At 42.2% G+C, this 19,457-nt stretch overlaps 1 protein-coding gene across 1 annotated transcript in view; it reads right to left on the bottom strand.

The window, feature by feature from the left end:
- DNAH11 (dynein axonemal heavy chain 11) overlaps window positions 1-19,457 on the bottom strand; it is a 307,654-nt gene that overhangs the window by 966 nt on the left and 287,231 nt on the right. Inside the window, 6 exon segments of the mRNA XM_024738428.1 lie at window positions 280-420; window positions 872-984; window positions 6,651-6,766; window positions 6,846-7,028; window positions 9,956-10,198; window positions 16,261-16,380. Of these exon segments, the coding sequence (XP_024594196.1) occupies window positions 280-420; window positions 872-984; window positions 6,651-6,766; window positions 6,846-7,028; window positions 9,956-10,198; window positions 16,261-16,380 (916 nt within the window).

Genomic DNA, 19,457 nt, shown 5'->3' with positions numbered 1-19,457 from the left:
CAAGGGTGAAGTTAAACAGTTTTCTAAAAAGGAGAAGAAAGATTTTTGCACTGATTCAAAAGCAAAGTAAATTCAGTGTATAGGTCTTTAAGTGATAGCCACGGCCTTAAAATTTGGCTCACGTTGGACACACATCCTATCTTAGCATTTAAATTGTTCGAAAGCCGGAAACGAGGTAAATAACCACCAGTGTGAGTGAGTGCTGAGCAATGGAATAAACAAAGGACAAACACCAACGTGAAGCTGAGTGAGAAAGGTTCACTCTTTGGGACGTCTCACCTTCCATGAGGAGCCCGTGGAGGTATGCGCCTTCCCTGGGGGGGTGCCCGTAATCCTCCTTCGTTTTTTTGGTAACCTCAACAGTCAAGCACATTTTATCCAGTGGCCACTCGTTTCTTCGAGCCGTGGTCTGCATGATTGCTTTGGGAGGAGGACGGACGGGAATGGAGTAGGGTAAAGCCACAGACAGAAGGGTCCCGGGAGCCACCCGTATAAGCTGAGCATCTCCCTGAGTGAGGCGTGCTTTGGTCCCACGGGGTGTGCTTGGGCATTCCACGTGGCTGCACTAGAGCAGGGGTGGGAAACGAAGGCCTGCAGGACCACCTCCCTGCTTTGGTGGACGGAGCTTTACTGGAACGGCTATACCCATTTGGCTTATGCTCTGCCGTGCCAGAGTGGAACTGATGTGAGAGACCGGGCAGCCCGTGACGGGAAACGTTTACTGGGGTGAACCCCATCCCACCTCTTAGCTGCTCCTGTCCTGCCGGGCGTTTTGTTTCCTCTGTAGTGGCCAGGGCAGGGGGAGTGGCTGGGGTTCTGCTAGGGGGTGTGACTCTGTCAGCATCAGGGGCCGCCCTGCCCCAGCCCTTACCAGTTAAGAAGGACCGAGGGTTGAAGAAGCCAGAAAGCCACACCACAGCCGGAAGGGCGAGATCTTGTGTCCAGGTATCTAGTTCCCGACATCGCAAGAGGAGGTCATTAAACCTGGTGAGTAGAAGGTAAGAAGAAACAGACTTGCTTTTTGGTAATAAAGTTTTTCAGTAAGATTAGAGTCCACGGGGTGAAGAGTGGTGGTAGAGAGGTCCACAACTGATAACCAGTGAAATCGTTAGCTGACGATTTGCAGAACACTGTCCCCTTAAAGGGCTAGATTATATGTCCCGTTGACACTGGGGACAAGAAACACTGGGAAACGTAACCGAAAAATTTGCCTCCGTTTATTCAACCACTATTTTATTTAGATCCGCTCACTGTTATGTGGTGACTCTACACAGGTCATCTGTGTATGATCCGGGCTGACAGATGCCAACACGGAGGTACACAAGGACACGGGAAAGAGCACCCCCCCGTGTGTCTAAGGATGGCGAGGGGAAGGTTGCCAGGAGAGGCAGGGGCAGTAAAACGTGACATTAGCCTTCCCACGTGCAGTAATTACCTGAAAGCGGGAAAGGAAAGGCTATTAAGGGAACCAACCATCTTCCATCCATCCAAAGCCTGTGGTGTGAGAAACTGCTGTTTTTACACAGGTTCTCTCATCCCGTGGGCACGGGCCATTAGGCCAGGTAGGAAGTATCTAAAATTTACCTGTGAGGAAGCCAGCTCACAGAAGCTAAGGAAAATGAACTTTCATAAAATGAGGAGATAATGAAATGTAGGTCAAAGGACTGCTAAAAACAGTAGGGAAATGGAGCACAGAGCAAAGAGCCCAGGGAGCACAGAGCAAAGAGCCCAGGGAAAAAGGCAGCAAAGCAGTTCTCCAGGATGAGGGCCACAGCAGGTAGCACTAAACAGATAAGGTAAGAAAAAGTGAGGAAATTAAGTTGGAAATATCTCAGAAAATTACAGAAATGAAAGCACAAAGTAAGCAGCATAAGGCAGAATAGTAAAAAAAAAAAAAAAGCAAAAGTAAATGGAAAAAAGGAGTTAAAGAGAGTAGAAATAGGACGAATGATGAATGAGACAGCACACGTTTAGTAATACAGTTCTAGAAAATGTGAGTTTTCCTAAGTTACAAATTTGAATCATTATAATCAGGGACATATGTTGCAAGAAAATACGACACATAATAATCAACACTAAGATACATCTTAATGTGGACTGGAGACAGAGAATCCTCTGGACAGCCAAGAAAAAATACGAAGTCTTTATATAAAGGGGAAAAAATTATGTTAGCTTCAGACACCTCCACAGCAGCATTTAAGCAGAATAGAAGGATGCCTACAAAGTCCTCTGACAACGAATGGGCTAAATTACTTTTATAACCAGCCAAACTGTTATTTGAGTATGAAGACAACTGATTATATGGCATGAAAAACCACTTGCAAATCCAATAAACAGGAAGGTATAGAGAACCCAAAATATAAAAATAAGAGGAATCTGAAATCAAGACTCTTAATACACTTGTTTAAACTTGAGAAAGAAAAAGGGTGGCAGTCATAAAAACAAAATTACAAAACTAGGTCAGGCAACGGATTAATCTCCAAAATTTATAAGCAGCTCATGCAGCTTAATAACAAAAAAACAACCCAATCCAAAAATGGGCAGAAGACCTAAATAGACATTTCTCCAGATTGCCAACAAACACGTGAAAGAATGCTCAACATCATTAATCATTAGAGAAATGTAAATCAAAACTACAATGAGATATCATCTCACACCAGTCAGAATGGCCATCATCAAAAAATATACAAACAATAAATTCTGGAGAGGGTGTGGAGAAAAGGGAACCCTCAAACACTGTTGGTGGGAATGTAAATTGATACAGCCACTATGGAGAACAGTATGGAGGTTCCTTAAAAAACTACAAATAGAACTACCATACGATCCAGCAATCCCATTACTGGGCATATACCCTGAGAAAACCATAATTCAAAAAGAGTCATTGTAGCAAAATGTTCACTGCAGCTCTATTTACAATAGCCCGGAGATGGAAACAAGCTAAGTGTCCATCATCGGATGAATGGATAAAGAAGATGTGGCACATATATACAATGGAATATTACTCAGCCATAAAAAGAAACGAACTTGAGCTATTTGTAATGAGGTGGATAGAGCTAGATGTCATACAGGGTGAAGTAAGTAAGAGAGAGACAAATACCGTATGCTAACACATATATATGGAATTTAAGAAAACAAAATGTCATGGAGAACCTAGGGGTAAGACAGGAATAAAGACACATACCTACTAGAGAATGGACTTGAGGATATGGGGAGGGGGAAGGGTAAGCTGGAACAAAGCCAGAGAGAGGCATGGACATATATACACTACCAAACGTAAGGTAGATAGCTAGTGGGAAGCAGCTGCATAGCACAGGGAGATCAGCTCGGTGCTTTGTGACCACCTGGAGAGGTGGGATAGGCAGGGTGGGAGGGAGGGAGACGCAAGAGGGAAGAGATATGGGGACATACGTATATATATAACTGATTCATTTTGTTGTAAAGCAGAAACTAACACACCATTGTAAAGAAATTATACTCCAATAAAGATGTTAAAAAAATAAATAAAAAACTAGGTCAGGTACTTTCCCCTCCCCTCGAAATAAGCAACATGAAACTAAAAATTCAGGGAAGAAACAGTAGGCAAGAGAACGGGAGACAACTGAAGATACAATGAAGATCGGCCAGAACTGACAGACTCACCCGGAACACACGGGGGGACACACAGATGGAACAGAATGCGAGTTCAGGCAGGTGAAGAGAGCGGCAAGGGCAATAACTGGAGAAAGAAAGGCTAAGGATTTTACAGGGTGGAAACACCTGTGGCCTCCCATTTGTAACAGCACACAGTACCAAGTAAGATGCATTTTTAAAAGACCATACCTAAATACAGCAGTAAAAATTACAGAGCATTGATTACAGAATATTAATACATTAAGGGTCAAGAGAAAAAAATTCTTAAAAACCTCCCAGAGACAGTAACTTCGTTGTGAAGGAATGACAGGTATTGATGAACAGACTCACTAGCCGCGATAAACGCCAGAAGACAATGCAGTTATAACACTGAAGTTCAGAGAGAAAATCATCGTATCTAGAATTCTACATACAGGTAGACAGACCATTAATCGAGTGAGAGGGCAGTAAAGAGAATTCAGACACAATACCATCTACTCCCCAGCACGTACACTGGAAGCCTGCCGTGTGCTTCCTCCTCTAGGGCAATGAAGAGGGGATCCAGGACAGAGGAGCCCCGGGTGAGGTGCGCACAGCATCCATGCTTCCGCTGGTGGTTGTTTCAGCGATGAGTGGCATTTTTGCATTCTATAACTGAAGGTTCCAGAGAAAATCTGACAAGTCATGCTTGATTCAGCAGCTCAGAGAACCTCAAGCCCAGTTTCTTTCCTTTCCTCTTTGCCTTTTTCAGTGCTGACCACATGGCCCCAATGTGCCCTGAACTTTACTTCCTGAATTTATGCCAACTGGAAAGGGGCTCACTTTTATTTTAGGATTAAAAGTAAATAGGACCCTGTGCCAAAGGCGTAAAAGACGAGAAAGAAAAGAAAGATACAACAGAAATACAGAAGTTTTGCAAACATCTCTCAGGGAACATCGCTTTGGTGGCTCTAATGCAGCAGGGCAATTCTTAACCATATCTATGGCTGATGGCATGGTCTCTGGATATGCTCTTGGTGGCTGAGCTTTTAAAATAAGTCATCTGACATGATTTTTGCAAGTGTACAGTAGCTGAACTATGACAACCCTCTACAGGTCAAATAAATTATGTTGTATACTTTTAACATCATTTTTCTGAATGATATATATTCCATACCACAAGAGTTTTATAACTGCGTTTTCTCAAACACACGTCAAATTCACCACAGGCCATCTTTGCAAATGACCTGGACAAAAGCATCCTAAAAACATTCCCAAGGGACAGTCTGTCAACAGCAAAAATAAGTCTTGAAAGGTCTTTTTGTCTTGAAATGATAGAATCTCATGACAAAAGTTTAAATGGTTTTACTTCTCTATTTGTCATGTAAACAGATTACTTATCTATAAATCACTTATATAGAAGAATTAATACTTGGATTGTCTTGGGAGAAACATGAAATCTGTCTCAGTCTCTGTCAGGTGGAGATATTAATACCAGTTCAACCCAAATCATTTGGAGTAGGAGAGCTTATTTGGAAATCAAAGTACAGGAAAGAAAATAAAAGCAACAATGAACAAAGAAATCTATACGTGTTATTAAGCAAAAATAATCGCCGACTGGGGCTTCCCTGGTGGCACAGTGGTTGGGAGTCCGCCTGCTGATGCAGGGGACATGGGTTCGTGCCCCGGTAGGGGAAGATCCCACTTGCTGCGGAGCGGCTGGGCCCGTGAGCCATGGCCGCTGAGCCTGTGCATCCGGAGCCTGGGCTCCGCAACGGGAGAGGCCACAACAGTGAGAGGCCCGCATACCGCAAAAAAAATAAATAAATAATCGCCGACTGTAAACAAAAAAATACTGTGGATTAAAATAAAGTTGAACTACAGTTCCAGATCGGGAAGAGCTTAAAACGTCTAAAGGAAAAAGTATTGACTTTACGTTGCGTTAGAAACACCAAAAGTGTTTATGTTACAACATCAAGAGTCTTCCTAAAATAATAGGAACTGTACAGGGATAAACATGGGATAAAGAAAACTTAAACCAACAGAAGTCAGAAAAGTTTGGAAAAGAAGCAGCTAAGAAAAATATAGAACTTAGGAAGCACAAAATAAGACGGTGGAGATAAGTCTAAAGTTATTGCTATAAAATTTAAGTGTAAATATAAACCTTTTGATTGGAAATATAAAATCTGATTTTAGATATTCATAACATTAACAGAAATCCATTGAGAGGCTTTGCTCACTCTTCCCTGCTGTGATACTTTGCTGCCATCTGTGGCATTTCCACAGGGCACCTTCGCTGGGTTTGCACACACACCCCCCCCAGCAAACCCCTGCGTGCCTGGGGGAGGGGGCAGTTTCAACGTGCGGTCACTTGGAATTCTAATGGGACCTTCCAGTTTAAGGATGAGCGTAGCATTCTGGTTCGTGGAAGAAAAATTTAGGAAGGTGAGAAGAAAGAAGGAATGTCCATGTGGAAAAGCCAAGAATAGAGCCTGCCTTGTGAAACTTCCGGTGCTGACTACCAAGGCCGAGTTGTGGCTGGAGACAACACTGGCTTTCAGGGAGCTGTGAATTTCTGTCCCTGGCTTTGTGGCACGTCACTGCGGTCACACCCCCAAATCGAAGGCAGTCTGATTTACCACATACCACTTTAGGAGTTCGCTGTGAAATGGCATTAGTAATCACTGGCTTCGAAAATAAGGGTATAACATGATGTGAGGGTAAACTTAAGGGTGCCTCCCGTGGCCATTTAAATCCGATCCACTCAGGGAGGGAATTCTGTTCTCCACATTTTTCAGATGAAAAACTGAAACACAAAGGTCAGGTATTTTGTCCAAGATCAGATAGCTATTCAGTGAGAAGCAGAATTCGAATCTTGCTCTGAGCCTGACTTCTAATTGAGTTTTGCCTTTCACTCAAGTGAAACTGGTGGTGGTTTGCACAGTTATGGCTGAATACAATCACAAAGTACATTTTTCATGGTTCCTATGAGGCATAATTCCGAACACCAAACCAGCCGTGAGGCTGGCGATGGCCGGCAGCAGCAGGGGTCGGGTACTTACCACAGGGTCAGGCCGTAAGTAGACGGGTACGCCAGTTTGCTCCAGCTTTCTGGTACTGCATCGTGACTCAGCGCAGACTTCTGGGCTTCCATGTCAGGACACAGCATCAGCTCCCCCTTGCAGGGAGAAAAAAGGCCACATAGTGAGTATCGTTTAATGTGAAGAAGGCCGCTCTAGTCTCACTTTTAAACTTACCTTCAATCCAAGGTCTAATTGTTGAAGTGACACCTGGATATCCCGAAGGAGAATATTCATCCTCTCACATTCTTGGAAGCAGACAAGGACATAGGGGCTTCTGTCTGGGCTTTTGTGCATTATCTCTGCCATGTTGAACTCTTCTGGAAGTTTCTCCAAAATGTCATCCAAGACATTCTTAACCTTAAATCATTAACAAACACACAGATTTAGCTCCTTTCTATTTCATTTTTGGTCACGGTGACTATATAGCCTCTATTTTTTTTTTTTTTTAAGTCTAAGACTGTACCATACGACTCCCAAAGATGCTTGCTCATGAGTTTAAAAGATGCCTACTAACTCCCGGGAGGGGGGCAGAGTGGCACCGCCAACTCCCTCAATCGGTGCAGCCCTCCCCTCCTTGACGTCCCACAGTCTCGTCGGGGAGGTGCTACTATTTGTTTGTAGTTTATTTACTGTTAGTATTTAGGGAACACAACTCTCTCTCATCGACTACATTTCATTTCTTTGTAAAGACATGATCAGAGGATGGAGAACCCCAATATCTGGGTAGTCCAGTTTGCAATCTGCTATTTTAGAAAAGTTATTTGAAAAGTCACATGAACCAAAGATGCCCTTTACACTTGAGTTAATTCTGGTGACTCTGTGATGCTGCCCTTGCAACTGACACATCCTAAAATTTGGGGGGCAATTTGGATCAATATTTCCAACAACAAGGAAGCCTCTATCTTTTGTAGCTGTTGCCCTAAAGAAATGAAGGATTTGTTCACTGAAGACGTGCATATGTACATAGTACTCTGATCTGGATATTTCTTCCAACGATGCAGTTTTACAGAGCTGGGAAAACCAACAAATAACCTAAGAAGGACGAAAGACTGGAAGATATTGCCTGTCTTCAGCCTCAGGCAGCTTTCCCTCTTTCATTTATTTCTCGCATTATTGCCTGTGGCTCTGACGGGATGCGTGCAGATTGCTTTATTAGCACCCTGGCAGGTCATTTGAAATCTTGAGCTTATTTACAGCAGCAGTACAGAGTACGAAACACAGTGCTGTAGAGAACTTAGGTCAAAGAAAGGCTTTGGGACTCAGCTACAATCTGGTTTCCTTCACTGGCCCTTTCTAGCTGTCTGGCCTTGGGAAGTCACCTAAGCTTATCTCCAAAAGAGAGATTCCGATACTACTCAGAGCTGTTGCAGATTAAATTGGCATATTTGTAAAGCACTTTCTATAGTGCTTAGTATATAAACACCTAGTAGATGGTGGTTGGTACAACCAGTCTGCTTGTAGGAGATGCTGAGGCATCTTTACCTCATTTGCTTTGCATTTTCTGGTGTAATGATCAGCTGCCTCCCTGGAGAGATTGAAGCCCCAGAACTAGATGAAGACCTCACCCACCTCTCTGCTTCTATTAATACTATAGATCTTCCCAAATGGATGGATTTTTAAATACGTTCATCTTTTTAAAAATCTAAATTCACATAGGGAAGATGTTAGTATATAGGATAAAACGTGCTGTAACAAATTCTAACGCTTCTAAATTACAAACAAGTGTCTCAATGAATGGCCTCCTTTCAAGAAATAATTGAAAAATTTCAAGAAATAATATGGCAAGTTCTTGGGACCTCACTATAATTAGACCTGATGTTTATTGTGTTTCCACACACTGAATCCTTGATTCATAATTCTGAGAGAAACAGAGGCTAATTTATTGAGGGAAAAATAAGCTATTCAGGTTTTAAATTAATGAGAAGTAAGATTTTAATCCAAAGGTAAAAAAAAAATATTTGATGTCCATTTCTCATCCCCATCATTCTACGGTAATAAGAACCTTCAAAAGAAGGATAATGCCAATCTCCCAAGAAAAGGTGAAAAAAGACACTAACGAAATGACAGAGCCAAAAACACACTGAATGAAAGGCAAGCCACACACGTGGAGAAGAAATGTGCAATACATACACCTAACAAAGGACACACATTTGAAATAAAAGCGTTCTTACAAATCAGTAAGAAAAAGATTGACAACCCAGTTAGAAATTGGGCAAGCAAGTGGAACAGGTACTTCACATGAAAGTGTATCCAAACGGCCATAAGCGTATGAAAAAAGGTTCAGTATTATTCCTTAACTGAGGAATGCAAAGTTAAAACCACAAAGAGGGCTTCCCTGGTGGCGCAGTGGTTGAGAGTCCGCCTGCTGATGCAGGGGACACGGGTTCGTGCCCCAGTCCGGGAAGATCCCACATGCCGCGGAGCGGCTGGGCCCGTGAGCCATGGCTGCTGGGCCTGCGCGTCCGGAGCCTGTGCTCCTCAACGGGAGAGGCCACATGGGGCCCCCCCCCCCCAAAAAAAAAAAAAAAAAAAAAAAAACCACAAAGAAATACCATGACTCGTAACAAGACCCCAAGAAGCACTTCCACCCACTGCTGGTGGGTGGAAGTGTGCAGGAGTGGTTGTACCACTTTGGAAAACTGGGAGTATCTACTAAAGCTGAACATTATACCCTTTGATCCAACAATTCCACTTCTGGGTATACAGGAATGAGTATTATGAGCAGATAGCTTTGGGAGTTAACCTTTGTATGCTGACAAAAGACTCTACAAGAATGTGCACGGCTGCGATGGTCATCGTAATGAAAAGCTAGAAAGAACCCGAACACCCATCCCCTATAGAAGGAGCAAATTACGAATTTTATATATATAAATAAAGAATTACATAGTAAAATACTAAACAGAAATGAACCATTGGTTCATGCAGCGACATGGATGAATCTCACAAATCTCACAATGAAATGTGGAGCGAAAGGAGCCAGACATAAATTAGTACATCCTGTAAGGCTGCATGTATGTGAAGTTTAAACACTGGGAAATCTACTCCATCTCGTCTGCGGCGACAGAGGTAAGGAGGGTGGGTACCTTTGGCCTGGGGTGGAGAGGGTACTGATCGGTAAGGGGCAGGGGTATCCTTTTGGAGTGCTGGACATGTTCTGTACTTTGATCCAGGTGGTGGTTATGTGCACACAAAGGTAAAAACTTCACTAGCTGTGCACTTAACGACTAGTGTACTTTACTGTACATACAGTATAACTCAACAGAAAAGAAAGAATGACCCTCTACCTTGTCTTCTGTGGACTGTCCCAGCCCTTCACCGCTGAGTGCATTCCTGGGCTGCATCTCCAGCAAAGCTCTGAAGAGAGTGTTGGATGCGACTGTCAGGAATTCTATTTCAGCATCTGGGTGGAGGCCATACAGTGCTGGGCTTTCCGGAGGAAGCATCTCTTCTATGTACTGGTGGTAGCCTGAATAATCCAGATTGGGTGGGGCAGCAAATCCTGGTGCCAGCATCAGTTCACCATCAACCTTCAACCACAAAGGAAAAGTCAGTTATTCCAAATCTAAGTGGACATCAATCTTCATTTCCCAAACACCTTGAGAACACTCCGGTAAGATGGTCCCAGCACAATGCTGGATCGATCGCGAGCTCTCTAGAATATCTCTTGACCCTCTTGTAATCAGTCACTCTGCTCTGTGTATGGTACCACGCTGACCTCTGGGGAGGAGTCCAAGGAACACACATGAATCCCATCCTTAAGAAGACCTGGTTTGCAGTTTGCTTGGGGTAACACGATACATGCACACAAAGGGAACGGACAGGTGCTGAGCCATCTACTGTGTATCGGTCACCCTGTTGCATGCTTGAAGTCATTGATTCTCCCAGATATCCCCATTTCGCAGAGAGAAACTGAGATTCAGAGTAACTTGCCTGGGCATATGTTTGATTTTAATCTTAATTCTGAACTCATTTTAGTATGACTTAATAGTACTTAATGCAGTACTACTTCAAACTATTGTATGTATTATGCACGCAGATTTTGCATACATGCATAATTATATGTGCCTATCTTAAAAAATACGTGGGAGTGTGTGTAACTAACATGTTATAGGGCAGTATACACTAAAAGTCAAATGAGTGCTACCTCCCCGTGACTTGGAGCTTCTCAGGGCAGAGTCTGTGTAGCTCATCTCGATCTGTAGACCCTGGGGCAACTGCGAGCTCGCACACACTGGTGCTCCATCCAAAGTCGCCTAATGAGTGAGCGGCGGGAGTTATCAGGCATTAATCACACCCATCCACTTCATTCAGGCCGGAGAGAAGGGTTAGACATTCCACCGGGAAGAATGTTCTCAACCAAGGCAATGCAAGCAGAAATACCAAAATGTAACTACACGATTTATGGGCCTCAGTCTCTGACCAGCTATAAACACAGTCAATCCAGCGCTTATACTTTTCTGGTTAACTCACTGTAATCTCAGATTTTTTTCCCCCCTGATTGTTCTTTAGTTCCCAGGGGACCATTACACTTCTTAATTTTCCCGGCCTCTCTTGCTGTGAATTCTGTCTACATGCACTTAAATGTACAGGGAATGCTAGTTTTTAAAAACCATCACCTAATGTAGCTATTTTAGGCCTAGAATTTTAAAATCATTTTCTGAAAATGGGGTTTGTCTCTGTAATTGTGTATGTCCATGCTATCTGGTCCCCTCACTATCACCTGGAGACAAAGCGACTATTCATTAATTCATTCAATCGTATGAGCTGATCACCTAGTATACCCCAGTCAGCTGTGGACGTATAAGAGATTCGTATGACCTACTTCTTAAGGAACTCACAGTCCAATGGAGACAAAATCAGCGCGACTTTCTACACAATCATGTCATCTGTGAGTAGTGGCAGTTTGTTCCTTCCTCCTCAAACCTGCAATCCCACATTGCCCAGGGAGCCCATGTCCTTAGGGATGATGCTAAATGGCTCTCCTGAATTCCAAAAGGCACTTTAAATGTTAAAGTCAGAATTTCTATTTTTATTTTGTATCGGGAGGATTTTCAAGTTATCCAGTCTTTCGTATTGCCAGAAAGACAGACCTGGACCCAGTAAACATGAGAAGGAGCAATGCAGACTCTCTCGTGACCAGTATCCATCAGCTAGGCTTGTTTTATTCATGTATTCACATTTCCTATCATTTCACATTTATATATCGAAATAATCAAAATTAAAATTTTACCTGACTCAGCGTGACCAAAACAAAACTGTGAAGGGGATTTAACCTCACCATTACTGGATAAATTAGCCAAAATAAAAATGTGGACACAAAATATGAATACTAAAACCAGAAGTTAGACTAAACATCTCCAAGCCAAAATGTATTCCCTACAAACAAGGACTTGATTTTCCCTATTAGTGCTCAATAGTTAAAAGAAAATTTAAGAGCCACAGTTAATTGTTTTTCAATGCAGCCAAAGTTAAAACAGAATTTCAAGCAAAGAAAGTAACCGAAAAGCGGAACCACTTGGAACTTTTCAAAATGCCTGGGGACTGGACATTTGAGTGAATATTCGTAGAATGCTGATGGGAGTGCAAATGGTCCATGCTTTCTGGAAAGACAATTAGGCAGTCTGTTTACAAATATGTGAAGAGTGCCTTCCCCATGTTGGGCAGTGAGCAAAGCAAAGGCAAACAGCAAAGTCAACGGGAAGGGCTAGGTTTATAGCCAGACAGATCTGGTTCAGTTTCCCCCCACTCCCCCGGCCCCCAAACGGTTTGGTGGTTTTCAAAAAATGACAGTTTATCTGAGCTTCAATCTCATCGGTAAAATAAGGATCCTAATAGCAACCTAAAGATTGTGGCCATGAGAATTTAACGACAATGTATGCAAATAGCTAGGCACACAGCAGCCTTTTACAAAGGTTAGTTTTAGTCTTTCCTGTGCCCTAGAAACAGACATGATTACCTCAAGCACACCCTAATTTTCTAGAAGGAAAAACAAAACCTGAGAATGTCCTACTGTAAGTTCCTACTATGATGTCAAACAAGTAAAGCTCGATAAGCAAGGCTTAGTTCCCACAGAGACTTCTGTTCTCTTACTTTAAGAAATCTGTGAGAATGTCAACATACTCAAGGAGCTCTGGGAATCCTGCTTCTAAATCCAAGCCTTCTCCCATCCCACTGAGAGGCTTTTATGAAAAGCTGCTTCTTGCTGATGGGACCCTAACTCTGCACCGTGGCCACCTGTCCTGCCTTTGGCGGAGGGCTGTTTGATAAGGTTATTGTTAGGCCTCAAAGAATCAGTAGTTCTAAATTAACATGTCTCCAAAGAAGACACACAAATGACTGATAGGCACAGGAAAAGATGGTCAACATCATTAGTCTTCAGGGAAATGCAAAACAGAACTATAATGTGATACCATTTCACACCCACCGCGAGGACGTGGAGAGAACGGAACCCTCGTATATTGCCAGTGGGAATATAAAATGATGCAGCCACTTTGGAAAACAGTTTGGTGGTTCCTCAAAACATTTAAACACAGAGTTACCATATGATCCAATAATTTCATTTCTATGTATATACCCAAAAGAAGTGGCAATGTGTGTCCATGCAAACACATATATGAATATTTAAAGCAGCGTTATTCATAATAGCCCCGAAGTGGAAACAATGCAAATATCCATCAACTGATGAACAGGTAAATAAAATAGTGTATCGATACGATGGAATACTATTTGGCCCTTAAAAGGAATGAAGTACTGATACATGCTATAACGTGGATGAACCTTGAAAACATGCTAAGTGAAAGAGGTCAGACACAAAAGGCCTGATATTGTGTGATTCCATTTATATGAAATGTCCAGACTAGGCAAATCTATAGAGACAGAAAGTAGATTAGCGGTTGCCTGGTGCTGGGGAGTGGGGCAGGTTGAGGAGAGGATGCTGAGTGACTGCTACTGTGTACCCTACTTTCACAAATGAATAAGCAGAGGCTCAGGTTCCGTGATGTATCTAAAATTGCACAGCAAACACAAGGGAGCACTGAATTTGAACCCGAGCTTTTTTGTCATTTTGTTTTACTTCAGAGCCCAACTTTTAAGCTGTTAATTCTGACAGCTTTCAGGTGACCTGATACCTTATTTTCCAAAAGTAACTTACCGTATTACTTGTTTAGCATTGCCAAGTGTGCACCTTACATGAGAGAAGAATATTAATTATAATTCCCTACCTTTGGCCAGGAACCCTCTAAAGCACATTGCCGTTGGGGAGCCCTCTCTAAATGCCGTGTCATTTACCCAACAAGAAACTCATTCATCCTCCTAACAGGACAAAGCCACTGAAAGCATTCCAAGGTTTGACCACGTGCCCATGTAACCAAAGACACTAATTGCCAAATAAGTTAACCGATGTGAGAAGCGGCAAAAAGACATCCTGCAAGATGCTGAAGTGTTAGCTTAAGTTCCTCATAACGTAAACAGCATAAGCAGGAAACATCCGTATGAGAACAAAATAACTGGGATTTTGCAGTTTCTGCCACCAAACCAGTCAGTGCTTTAACTTGCTCTGGTGAGTTGACAAGGTAGTGCTTTCTGGTGAGGATGCAGGACTGCAAATGAGCATCTCCATCCTGAAAACCTCACCAGAGCAGCATGGAAGGGCAGGTACCTAAATTTCTAAAGGGCTAATGCACACACCAGAGATGCCCCTCAGGTTGCATCATCTATATTTACTTTACAATTATGTGAATGGGAGTTCAGGCTTGTGAAGGTTAATGGACTGTCTCGGTTGGCAACAGTAATTCACTCTCATCCTCGGGCCAGAACCAGAGAGGGAAGAGCAGAGTGAGTTTGTCGCTCTGCCCCTTGACCTCCACCATCATTCAGAGAAATCAGCCTCTGTAAAGGTAGCACACCCGACCCTGTTTATCTTTCCCATCTCCATGGTAACGTACTCCCAGACCTCTTCTGAGGAGTGACTTCCAATTGTGCTAAATTGAAAGTGTCTTTCTGACCCCTGAAACCTTGCTCATTAGAACTAAGGAAAGACCAGGAGACTCACAGTCAAAAGAAACAAATAATGGTCACATGGCAGAAAGTCTTTTTTTTTTCCCTGCCTTGTCCCCAAATTGTTTAACATTATTAAAAGTAGCAAAAAAAGAATCTGTCCTCAATTTTCTATATGAGACTACAGTACACCATGTTTTCTAATACATGATTATATTACTTCTCAAAATGGACTTGAAGAAGGCATAATACTTTTAGGAGATGAAGTTCTCAAGAAATTATAAACAGGAGGTTGCTCAAACTATTTTTTAAAAAAATACACGGCACAGCTCTAAACACAGTTGGTGTCTTGCCCAAGTGGGAGTAGAGATGGCACGGTGGAGGGTGCCTTGGGTTTCAAGGCAATGGCCTTGAACCTGGAAACCTTTGGAGAGAGACATGAGAAAAGTATGCCACCACTTTCAGCTACTTCAGTATGGAAAACAAGGACTGAGTGCTTTTTCCAGAAAACACAGCACCAGTCACAAACCATGTGGGTGTGTTGGTATACACAGACATAGGGCTAGTAAGATGAGAAATGGGAAAAGGGTACCTGGCCTCTTTAAACTCCAGTACACGGGAGCTCTGCCCCTTCCTCACAGAAGGAAGAACTGCCCTCTCACATCACGGCCGTTTTCTTGAGCACATATTTAGTTAGGAGTTAGTGATCAAAATTTAGAATACTCCATGGCTTCTGTGCCAGAGAAGGAACTGTAGAGTTCACTTGCATCAGAGCCGCTGAATTGAAATCAATACGTCTGGCTAGAGCCCCTGCCTGGGATAACTGGGAGACCTGGGGCAAATCACCGTGACCCAGTCTCTTTGTCTATGAAATGGGGTGACAGTGTCAGTGCTGTGTACCTCACGGGGTTATCTCAAAGATCCAGTGAGTCTGTGCATGGGACAGTCACGTGGGCACAGAAACCACCTGCGGTGGTGGCAGGGAGGTGTCTTGCTAAAACACAGATTCGGATTCTGTGGGTCTGGCATGGGGCCCAAGAGCCTACACTTCTAACAAACTTCCAAACTCCCTGGAAGGTGTGCCAGAATATACTCACAAAAGGCCAAGAATCCTCAATAACGTTCAAGAATTATTTACATAGTGAAATCAGTTTGAAAAATTCTTAGAGAAAGCAAACTATCGCTTATATGCAGAATCTAAAAAAAAAAAAAAAAAGTGATACAAATGAACTTATTTACAAAACAGAAACTGACTCACAGACTTAGAGAACGGACTTTTGGTTACTAGGGGGTAAGGGTGGGCAGAAAGGATAGTTAGGGCATTGGCATGCACACACCGCCATATTTAAAACAGATAACCAACAAGGATCTACTGTATAGCGCAGGGAACTCCTCTCAATATGATGTAACAACCTAAACGGGAAAAGAATTTTGAAAAGAACAGATAACGTGTATGTATAACTGAATCACAGTGCTGTATACCTGAAACGAACGCACCATTGGTAATCAGCTCTACTCCGATATAAAATAAAAAGTTAAAAAAGAATCTTACTAGAACTTTCTCCTCTGTGAAATGACTTAAGAAATGTCTTACCAGAGAGGGATTCATGAATTCTTCTAGATACACCCGACACAGTTTGCGATCCCAGTCATCTGTGATGTGGCCCCCGTACATGATCTCACCAAAGAGGTAACGGAGGTCTTCCCATGGGACCTGGCGGGAGAGGGGAGGGGAATCATGCAAACGCTCACTTCCGGGTTCTGGGCACCTGCCTCCGAACAGTCAGTCAGCAGCAAGCGCCTCTCTACAAGCCCCCACCTACAGGAGCATTTAAAAGAGGTTTAGGAATTGTCTGCATTGCCAGGATTGAATTGGCTGAGAATTATTTTCAGTGCGTTTTAATACATTCAGTGAGCTTTTAATGAAGCGGAGCTTTTAATGAAGATTTTAAAGCAAACCGGATTATTCCTAGAACATGTTATGCAGTTAAGGTTTACACATTCAGAACCTCATCTAAAAACCACAAGAGGGTGTCAGTTCATAGGGCCTTTGAGGGATGACATTTTTATGATCTGATTTATACCAGGTTTTATGATCTCAATCAGAGAAAAGAAAGAAAAACCTATACAATTTGAATTCCGGGTGTTACTTAGAATTCCATCACCTTCCAAAAGTCCAGGCAAACCAAGCCGTTTGCCACAGATTGATTTGAGGGCTCGGTCTGTGGCATGACTGGCCTCCATGACTGTTCCAAGTGCTGTAACTAATGCCTGTAGTATGTTTTATTCAAGGAATCACCGTATCTCCTCTTTATTTGGCTTCGCAGGGTTTGAAGCCTCTCTTTGCTACCCTTTAGCTTCCTCTGGGTTTGCAAAACATGCCAGTTTGTGATGAAGCCTTTCGAGACAGAAACCTTTATACCCTCGGGGGCAGTATACTGCCTCCCAGCAGTTCAAGTAAAAACTTAATTATAGCCTTCATTTGTTTCATGATGTGACAGAACAAGTAAAATTGCTTCAACTATTCCAATGTACTTGGCTACAACTTTATTTGAATTTGAATAATTTGAATAAATGAACGTCTTCCTTTTAAGCCACTTGGATGTGAATGAAAAATTAAAGTGGCTACACTGTACCATGCTCTCTCAGCCATGCCATGGACTACCTCCCATAGAACAGAAATGGATGGGAAACAGAGACCTCTTTATTTCTCTGATCACATTTAATTAATGCCTGCTATACATTATTATCTGATATATAGCTCCCTCAAGATTTTAATCAGCTAGGGATCTATTCTTCTCAATAATTGATTTTCTTCCCACAAATCTTTTTTTACAAATACTTTTTTTTTTTTTTTGTAACCCTTCCCTTGGCACAGTGGTACAGCCTGAAAAAAATGTGAACTTGTTGTTACTCAGTAGAGGTCTTCTTGGGCATGTCCCCCAAACTGTACTCCACAGGGTGGGAGAAAGGTACTGCTACAGAAAAACAATTTTTCTTCCTACTCCCTCTAGGCTTTGTAAAACCAAAGTCAGACGTTACATAGCCCCATCCCCAACCTTAAATGTAAACAACCAAATGATGTTTTCAATTAAAGCCTTCCAACCTACATTCAAGAATTTCCGTATGGTGAGACTTACGAAATTCATATGGAAAAATATCGAAGTTCTTACAATAGTTAAACGTTGGCATTCCCTAAGACGTAATCTTTAGATCTCTCAGTTACACTCTGTAACCTTGATGATCTCATCTAATCTCATGACTCGAAATATCATCTATCATCTGCCTACTTCCAAGTTTATACATATACCTTCCGGAAAAGGGCATCTTGTACAACCAAACTATGTGGGCACGTCAACTTAATTCCCAGATCTAACTAACTTGCTTCGTGATGTGATGTGTGGTGAATGACTTGGGTCAAGACATCTAAGACACAAGAGCGTGTGTTTAAAACCTAAAGCTGTCTTGATGCTGGGACACCCGTGGGAGAAGCAGCAGGACACAGCACGATTCAATCGGTCAACTGGTGTTGCCGAGCCTCGGGATGTGAGAGCCGGAGAGGAACATGAGTCAACCCCTCTCTTGCTCCCCTTCGTTCCCACCTCAACTGTGTACAGGGTCCAGCTGAAATAGGATAATATTCCTGGCCTCAGCCTCCTGGGACAGTAATGAAGGACTTGAATAAAAGTACTCAGTGGTCTGTTTCATTTTCTACCCAGAACTCTCCAGAACTATTATAATAGTCAATTCTACCTGCAACATTTTAAACAAAATGTGCTAAGATCAACACAAAATAGTATTTATTAGAATGGTCAAAGTATGCTCACAGTGAATTTCATAAATTAAAAAAAATGCTAGATATGGAACAGTGATCATCACATACCATATTAAAGCCATTGATCTTGGATTCCTTGGGAGAACACACCCATGTTATGTACAAAGTGTACATATTCAGATAGTAGTCAAACCATCTTCAAAGCTTGAGAAAACTTTGATAACAATAATTACCAAAAGAACAAAAAAGAACCATTTATACATAGAAACACGGTTGAATGGTTTTAAAGGCCCTTTAATAGAAAGTGTGGCCTAAAGCACCATGCCTGGTTGGTTCTGACAAACATACCTCGATTTTAACAGATTTAACTTAATGGAAAAAGTTTCCCTTATGAGGACTAAGCCAGAATGTCCTTACAAATGATTCATCCTTCTTGAAATCCAGTCACTGAGTTTATAAGAGTTTACACAAATTTTCTTGATGAAGCATTCCCGTTCCCATCTGTAGAACACATTTTAGCTATGAAATAAAATCATTCATCTACCTTTAACTTCAAATCAAGGGGACCATTACTGAAAAAGTCACAACAAGGTGGCATCCCTAATACATAATAATGACATATGCAGGAAATGCGCCATTATTTATACATGTGGCATGCTGTAAATTGCTTCCGTCATCAGAACTAATTGTAGCGATTATTGATGCAGTGTCATGAACTGTCAGAATTGCTGTATGTAATCACATTTGTGCAAATGCTTCATTACCTGCCTAATGAATCTGGCATACATGCACATGTAAACCACTGTTTTTGTTAACATAATGAAGGACATTTTTTTTTTTGCACTAAGCTGCTGATGTAGAACTGGCTTGACCCATCTCATAAAGTTCGAGCATCCACTGTTGTAAAACCTCACACTTGGCAGAGGATGCATACGTAGTGTCAGCTATTTCAATAATAGCTTCGAAAGAGAAATTATGGTCCATTTTGATAGTGCCCGAAGACTGACAGATTCAGT

Source organism: Neophocaena asiaeorientalis, unplaced genomic scaffold (assembly GCF_003031525.2).
Source record: "Neophocaena asiaeorientalis asiaeorientalis breed wild unplaced genomic scaffold, Neophocaena_asiaeorientalis_V1.1 scaffold89, whole genome shotgun sequence".
In the NCBI taxonomy this organism is placed as follows: Eukaryota; Metazoa; Chordata; class Mammalia; order Artiodactyla; family Phocoenidae; genus Neophocaena; species Neophocaena asiaeorientalis.
Note: the sequence above shows the minus strand (reverse complement) of the source record. Positions and strands in the feature narration are given on the sequence as shown.